The sequence below is a fragment of the Doryrhamphus excisus genome, chromosome 18, assembly GCF_030265055.1.
Source record: "Doryrhamphus excisus isolate RoL2022-K1 chromosome 18, RoL_Dexc_1.0, whole genome shotgun sequence".
Classification (NCBI taxonomy): Eukaryota; Metazoa; Chordata; class Actinopteri; order Syngnathiformes; family Syngnathidae; genus Doryrhamphus; species Doryrhamphus excisus.
Window position 1 is genome coordinate 4,792,731 of NC_080483.1, and position 8,563 is coordinate 4,801,293.

The 8,563-nt window shown below is 42.4% G+C and overlaps 1 protein-coding gene across 1 annotated transcript; it reads right to left on the reverse strand.

Annotated features, from left to right (window-relative positions):
• Positions 1-81: 81 nt before the first annotated feature.
• LOC131106242 (charged multivesicular body protein 4b-like) lies at positions 82-8,273 on the reverse strand. The gene is made up of 5 exons (XM_058055132.1): positions 7,898-8,273; positions 1,264-1,441; positions 1,074-1,188; positions 840-966; positions 82-316 (listed from the first exon to the last, which is right to left on the reverse strand). The coding sequence occupies exons 1-5, from the start codon at positions 8,079-8,081 to the stop codon at positions 252-254; spliced, it is 669 nt and encodes a 222-aa protein (XP_057911115.1). The 5' UTR covers positions 8,082-8,273; the 3' UTR covers positions 82-251.
• Positions 8,274-8,563: the final 290 nt, after the last annotated feature.

Consider the following 8,563-nt stretch of genomic DNA (forward strand, 5'->3'; position numbering starts at 1 on the left):
AACATCCTTCTCACGGTGGAGACGTGGTGTTGCTGCTCCCAGCACGCACTGGTACACCCGAGTGAGGACCGACCCGAGCAATAAAGATCTTCTTGTTCTTTTATTCTCACGTGCACGAGTGTATACTTCAGGAAAGGGGTACGGGCGTTGGTGCAGCGTGCCAGCTCAGCAGCCCAGAGTCCAGGTCCCTCTTGGCAGGGAGTGAGGACGAGGACAAGTGGAGGGACACCGGCTAGCGTGGCCTGTTAGGTTTAGTTGGTGGCCCAAGCTTGCAGGTCAGCCATGTCGTCCTCATCTTCCTCCTCCTTCTTTTTGGCTGAAACAAACAAGTAATGTTGTCACCTCCTGCTCACAACATAACTCCCACTTCCACATTTGTACTTTGTCTCACATGAGTGCGTTCACACCAGTGTTTTTCCATATGTTCATTTATTTGTGGTGGCCCGCCACAAATACATTTGGACCGCAACAGATACATTCGACACAACCTTTTAATTCTCAATTTTTATGCACACTGATGTGGTGATTCTTACTTTGAAACCTTTGATGTCTGCAGCCTCCATAAAAATGTCATCAAAGTAGACGGTGACATCATACCCTCCCCCGCAACCCACAGCCCAAAACTGGGAAAAGGCCAACTCTTAATTTCCAATTCCGATACAGATTATCAACCGATACAATGTGTAACATCACATATCTCCTGTTGCGGAATGAACACATTGTGGTGACCCAATAAATAAATAAATAAATTCCCCTGGCCTAAACGAGGAAATACGGCATCATGTTGATGATGATGACTGTTATGACTATTGTGGTTTCTTCTTAAATGGCCAGCACACCTGGTCTGGATGGCAGTGATGCAGACGGAACGTTTGGCAGAGGAACGTCTGATGCTCCTTCAACTTCCAGAAGATTTCTGTCCAGCTCTTCCTGCTCCATCTCCTCCAGTTCCGCCAGTAGCTCATCCTGGCGCACACACACACACACACACACAAACATGTACACACCCGCTGTTGGAGACTCACAAAGCTCACACACAGATGAAGAAAAGTAGTTCTGCTGTATGTTCATACCTCATCCACGTCGTCCCCAAACCCGATGGGAGAGGAAATGGCGTTTGTTATTTCCTGTGCGATCTCCTGCTGTTCTGTGATGTCGTCCATCAGGTCGTCCACTTTGTCGATGTCCCTGCATGCAATACGCGATGAATACAATACATGACAGTTAAAGGGCTATTAAGAAGACCTGATGATGACCACTCACAGGTCTTGGTGTGCGGCCTTCATGGCCTTGGCAGCAAAGCCCATGTTCTTCAGCACTTCTGTGTTGGTGTTGGCGTTCTCTAGCGCCTCCCTCTGGAACTCGATGGTGGACAAGGTGCCGTCGATCTGTTGCAGCTGGGTCATGTAACGTTTTTTCCTCTTTAGGGCCTGCAGCGCCACTGGAGGAGGGGGCGCAAAGCAAAAAACATAACATAAAAGTTATGTAAAACATAACATAAAATGAATCATTTGGCAAGTCGTCTTGGGCACTGCAGAATCTCAATCCATGACAGCAGTCATGGAGGTCTAATGTTTTTTTTTTTGCCGAATGTGCTCCCAACTCCCTTGACATCATCAAGCAGCTCCTCCCATGTCCTTGTAATGGTTTGATTCATTTTAAACATGCTTTCAGTCATTTTTCCCCGTTCTGTGTCACACTGTTGAAATAAAAATGATGTACTGTTCACATCAAGCTTCTGTTTCTGCTAAAAACAAGCATGATGGGGCCTAGTTGACCTAGTTGGCCCCAAACAGCCACTTGGCCTCATTGACGTCAAGTCTTTGACAATCCTGGGCCATCTTGTATTGGGATCCCAGCTGATTTAGGAGCCACTGCATCGTGTTTACACTACCACTCCTTTATAAACTGGTAAAACAGTTTGGATTCATTGCAATCTTGAACAGACCAAGCAGACAACTGAGAAAGACCCACTCAAAAAAAGGAACACAAACACATCAGCTGACTGAAGTAGGCCGGTCCTCTGCGGACCATGGCAGAGTAAACAAACACTAACTGCTCCCCCACCAGACGAACGCAGCCAATTTCACAAGCCCTTTGGCAAGGCACAAAGTTGCAAGTGGCAGCAATTTGATAAAGAAGGTCAGAAACCCCATTGAACTCCATCTCTCGGTTGTCGTCAAATGTTTTGGAATGAATGAATCACAAAAGTGCAGGTATCACCGTATGTATGCATCATGAGCCATAATAGATGTCTTGTCCGCTGCCAGACAAATGAAAGAGATCTTTCAGGTGCAGGCAAACTAACCCAATGACACAATGTCACCACGCTGAGTCATTCAATTCCAGTCAGGTCAGGTCTAAAAGCACACTCATCGTTAACGAGCGTTAAAACAACCAACTGAAACCAACATGAACAAGCACTTGGCAATGGACGCAAAGGAAAGCTCAATCTAGGGCAGGGGTCTCAAACACGCGGCCCACGGGCCAAATGTGGCCCGCAGGACACTATTTTGAGGCCCCTGCCTTGACATGAAAGTTTAATGTTAGTGCGGCCCGCGCAAGTTTGATATGGATGCTGTATGGTATCATGTACCCAGAAAAAATTATTACGTTTGATTAATGTTCATGTTAAAGGTTAATAGTTATCCTCCCTATCCGTGTGGAAGTGGTAAGTTTTTGGCTTTTTTAAGTTTAAAGGAAATAACTTGGAGGCTACTGTTTAGGTCGCTAGCTCTCTAGTTTGCGAGTTAGCATGTGTCTCAAGACCCTGCAGTTGGGCAATATGTTGTAAATAAAAAGAGTAAAAATGTGACTATAGTCGTGTTTTGTCATGTCTACAGGGCTCTAATAATGCTTTGTTCATTTTAATCTGAAAAAAATAATTTGTCTACCCACCAACTATATGTGGTTTCTTAAGTTTTTATTATTTGCTGTTTTATTATTGTTATTATATTGATTTATTACTCATTGATTTTCTTTATTCTTGATTTGTTTATTTTTCATCTTATTTTGTGCAGAAAAATAAAAATTAAGATATTTGAGAACAGTGGAATGTTTTATCAGCGCTTTTATTGTAGAAAATCGGAACCAAAGCACTGAAAAAGTTTATATTTTTCTGTTTTTAATAAATGCGTTTTTTTGGGGGGGAAAACCTGATGTGGCCCAGTCTCACCCAGACCCTAGCTCCAGTGGCCCCCAAGTAAATTGAGTTTGAGACCCCTGATCTAGGGAATATAACCCCGGCACGACGAGTGAAGATGATCTTCTCGAAAGAGATTAGTCAGGATTTGTCTTTAGTCGCAAACAACCTAAATGATTTTGTAATCTCATTCAAATTTAAATAATGTTGTTTTTTTTACCTCTGAAACTTAAACCGACGATTTGACTGAATTTGTTCCATAAGGCAGTCCATGACTTGGACTTCTCTGACCGAGATCTAACATTATGATACATGAATCCTCCACCTCCACCAGGAGACACAACAGGCTGATATCAGCGTGGAAGATCTTTTGTGGCCAGATGACAGAGTTAACATTGTTAGCCAACATCACATACATTACATTTAGCCTCTTTCCTGTTAGTACGTTAAAACAAACTCAAGCACGTATTGGCTGAAAAACATCTTTGGAGAGCACATGTTAATTAGACAGGCTTTAAAGATGGGATTGAGATACAGTATCTAGATTATGCAGTTGGAAACCAGTCCTTGTTTGCATTCACACTTGACGACAGGAACTGTGCAAGCAAAGCAAATGTGTCTGTTTTAACCAGAACCGTGAAGACACCCTAATGACGTTGATAGCTAATAAAAAATAATCACATATTTACCAAAATATAGTAAATATTGTGAAATCGTCAGACATGTAACATGCATATATCAGTTAGCTCATATAGATATTACGCGCTAACGATGGATCTGCGCGATCGATCGATAGCGCTGCGCCCGAGATGGATCCATCGCTAGCGCACAAATCGATCGATTTCTGCGCTCACGATGGATATAACTGCCTTGCACTGGAGACCAATGTTTTGACACTGCGCTGACGATATAATGACAATCGTTGATCTGCTAATGGCATACAATGACAGGGTTAGGGTTTAGGGTTAGGGTTCACACTCCCCCCGTCGAGAACGGTAACAAAGTGAACTGCTTGACAATTAATCAAAGATTTTAAATTTGCATGCATCGACTTCTTGTTGATTCTTGTAAGTAACAACGCTCAGCGCTGCCATCTGTTGGCATCTAAACAAACTACACACATCCATCCTAGGTGCAGCAACATACCATCGATCGATTTATGCGCTAAAGATGGAGCTATCTCGGGCGCAGCGCTATCGATCGATCGCGCAGATCCATCGTTAGCACATAAACACACTGAACGACATAACAGAGTAATAAATAGATTAAATACAAGAATTAAAGAGAACAACTTCTTACTTTTAAACCCTGTGGTTGTCCTACTTTCTTAAAATATGGTCCCAGGATAGCATGGGAGGATAACTTCATCCTTCTCCACCCAGATCTCCAAAACAGCACCCAAAATCCATTTTTATCCCGAATGACGGTCACAGCAGCAACTGGGACTGAAAGAGCAGCTAATATTAAAAAAAAAGGCCGTTAATCCTCTTAAAGTACTTTTTATGATGTTTACTTTTACTTCCATGGTGATGGCTTTCCTTTTCCTTGGCGGACTGCCGCTTGGGAGACATAATTAAGTGCTCCTTATTATTTTTTCTCTTCCAGTATGAGGCACCACGTGCGTATCCTTCCACCGGCGGGCGCTGCAACTCGTTCCCGAGCCAGTCTTGTGTTCTTGGATCAAAATTAGGTTTTTAGTGAATTTTCAGGAGCGCATTTGTACATTGGAAATCGAGGACCACCTGTACTACCCTTGCTCATCAGTCATCAGTCCTGGCTGCAAAGCTTCATCCAAACTTTCCAGGTTTTTTTTTTCTTTGAGAGCATGAAAGGGATGCAGATAGATTGCATAATAATTTCCTCCTGATTGCATAATCATTTCCTCCTGTCATCTTTGGCCTTTAATGATAATATGCATACAAATAATTGTTTTGATTGGCAAATGAGAGAACAAAATCTAACAACATCAAGACTGGTATTCTGTCTTTCGGGTCCAAAAGTTTGTTTTGACGTCATTACCAACAATATTAGGAATATTCTTATTGCTCCTGTCTGTTCTAAGACAATATGAACTATGAATGACATATTCAGTTAAACTTAAAAAAAAGCCTGACCCCTCCACCCAAAAAATAAATAGATGGATAAATAAACAAATATATATATACATATATAATTACAATCGGTCAGAACCAAAAACTACTAAAAATATCATTGTGAACATGAACCTCCCCACACTTAACCCTCCACTAACTTAAATGTACCAAACACCACCCAGAAGTGCATCCAATTGTACACAAGTTCCCAAGCCTTGCTTACTTAACCGATTAAAGCCAATGTGAACAGCCTGAACGTTAGTGAGCTAATGCTAACAGAGACAACAGGAGAACGCCCAACCCCACAAGTAAATACAGTAAACCTCGGATATATCGGATTCAATTGTTCCCACTGGTTTTGTCCGATATAAGCGAAATCCGTTATATGCGTATACTGGAAAATGTCCGTTTTACGCATATATCGGATTTATATCCGGTATATGCGTAAATCGGATTTTATCCGTTATAAAAAGGCACTTCCTTGACTATGTTTCCAATGTACCTGGACTGGGCAATGAAAAGAGACGTAAGGTAATGAGAATTTAACTTTATTGGACTCTGAGCATAACAAATTGTTAATTAAGCTAGGCCCTGTTACGCCCGTCAGGCCTACGTTATTTCCAATAGTGAGGTTAAGATCTCATTCACTGCTGTGCTAGTATTATTGACGTCACTCACTTTTATATTTGTCCTAAATCTGGAGCCAGGAGAAAGACAATAGCCAGTGACATCAACAAGATTAGCATAACGATGCGGCCATCCGATATATGCGAGGGAAATTTAATGGAAATGCATTGGAATGGGACTGGCGATTTCGTCCGAAATAGGCGAAATCCGTTGTAAAAAATGCGATATATCCAATGAATTTTTATTGGAAATGCATTACAGAAAAATCGGTTCTTTTTTATCTGTCCATTGTGAGCGAATTTCCAATATATCCGAGTCCGATATATCCGAGGTTTACTGTAGCAACTAAATGCAGCGCAACAGAATAATCTCCCTGTCAAACTCCGCTATTACTTATAGTTACTTAGTTACTTATACTTATAGTAAGGTAAGGTAGTATGTTTACAAAGCAAAATACGTTTGCAACTAAGTTCAGCCTCCTCCGCCGCAGTGACTTGTGAAGGGCGGGCAGACTGCTCTGGCTCCACCCCCGACTGCTGAACACCAGTCACTCATTGGCTGATCCGGTCATGCGCTGCGGTCTCACGAAGAAACGCAGCTTTCTGCTATGTTTTAATTGTTCCCCAATACAAACATATAAAAGTATGTTTGAATTAATTCATCTTTAAAAAGTCATTATTCGTGCCGCTCTGTTTGGCTCCACCTTGATAGCGTACACTAGCTTCTTGGAGCACAGCACACAAAAACATACACCTTTCCCCAAGTTGTCTTGAACGCAGCATAATCGTAGGATTGGACAGTAGCGGTTTGGGGGGGGCTTGGTAATAGCTGCTTTCAGAGCCCTACCACATAGCTACAATGAGTTTGTGTTTGTCTGGGTCTGGCAGATTCTTTTTTTTTTTTCGTTGGTCATATTTAAACACCAGAGATCCGACACGGTGCCGGAATACTTTAAGCCCTGCATATTGTGTGGATGTAAATGTGGTTTCCAAATGAAAAAGAGTGTCTTTGTAGACATTATTGTGTTCTACTGTGTGGCTCCTGTATGTCATGTGGTTTGCTCGCTCTATGTGGAATGCTGAAGGACTCATTTTGTCGGTATGATGTTGTTATTCAAAGACTTTGAGCATGTACACCATGTTTGCATGGTCGCTCAGTGTTCAACTATGCAGTCCATCAAGTTTCATCAGTGCTTATTGTGGAACAACACAAGACGGCCTTCTAAAAACTACACAGCCGCTCATCACATTTGTGACCTTGAAAAAACAACTTCTAGGACGTGACAGTTATCTTGAAGTACTCATCATAAACACATTGAAGCACAAGCGTAGCCAAGCTCTCAGCACATTGGTGGCACACACACATATTACCGCGACATACGCGTATATACAGTGTTTTCTTTAGCTGCTAAACCATGGATTGGTCCAAAAGTCAATAATTTCCCTCACCTCCTCTTTGTCTGGAGAAAAAATATACATTTAATGTAGCTTGCCATTACAACTCCCATACAGTACATGGCATCGTAACACTGCTTCTTAACACACCTCATACACCCCGGTGTGCCAGAGAATAAGAAGACATAGCAGGAGGGATTAGACACTTTGTTGCGATATTTTGCGAGTATTCAGACCTCTCTTGACGGTCTTTTTGGACCCTTTTGAAGGTGAACAGGCAAGCACATATTGCTCTTCTCAACAAGCAGTGGGTCCTGCTTGCTGCCCTCACTCCATTTAAAAAGCACTCACATATGGAGTACAATCCTGTGGGAAACATTGATCAGGTATATTTAACTACTGTCAAAGTGGTGTTTTTCACACATTTCTCTATTAGTGGTAATTCATGGAGGAACAATGGAGCAAACCTGGTGGTGTAGCTTAACGGGCTTTAACTCTTGCTTTAACTCCTGCTGAGAATGTGCTATAACTGTCACAGTGATTTACACATGGAGCCATGCTGTCTTGTCAACTTCTCCCTTATCCCAGCTAGCATCATGCTAACTAAACTACAAGTACTCAGTTAGAAAGTCTCGGCTCACCTCGTTTGTTTTTCATGCCGTGCTTTTTGGCTGTCATCGTCTCCTGGTCGATTTTCTTCTCCAAGAATTCTTGTTTTTTTGTCAACATCTCTTCGGTCTCTCGTAGTTTCTGAACAGCTTCTTGGGGTGTGGGCGACTTGCCTGCCTTGTTGCTGACGCCGAATAGTCTACTGAACAGCGACATGTTTGCGCCGAACGTCAACGAAAACAATGTGTGTTGACCGCCACAGGTTTGTGGCACCAAATAAACAAACGAATTAAATGTTTTGCTTCCTTGTGGTCTTTTCCAGAAGAAGTCTGGCAGCTCTTGTTGTTGTTGTGGCTCAACTTCCGCTTTTCACCACCGGCCTCGTGATGACATGACGTCAGGGCTATGACGTGACGCATTAGGGAAGGGCGGGTGAGTACAGGTAGAAAAGTCATTGGACTAAATAGTAAATCTTGTATTTTTTTATCATTAAACTCAAGTATTTAAGGACTACAATAATAACTGTTGAGTAGAGGCTGCTGTTTTCCCCCGCGACGCCACCTGTTGCCAAGCAAGAGACGAAGAAAATATGAAACATCGCGAGACTTTGCTGACAAAAAACGGGAAGTGAACATTGACTATAGATGCCGCAGTATTTAACGTCACGTCGCCGCCATCCTGGATGGGTCAAAACAAGT

Coding starts and splice junctions, on each gene's coding strand:
- LOC131106242 (XM_058055132.1), bottom strand. CDS start 8,081: ATGTCGCTGTTCAGTAGACTATTCGGCGTCAGCAACAAGGCAGGCAAG. Junction 967..1,073: donor TTGGGGACGACGTGGATGAG/GTATGAACATAC, acceptor TGTGTGCGCCAG/GATGAGCTACTGGCGGAACT. Junction 317..839: donor ATCACTGCCATCCAGACCAG/GTGTGCTGGCCA, acceptor TGTTTGTTTCAG/CCAAAAAGAAGGAGGAGGAA.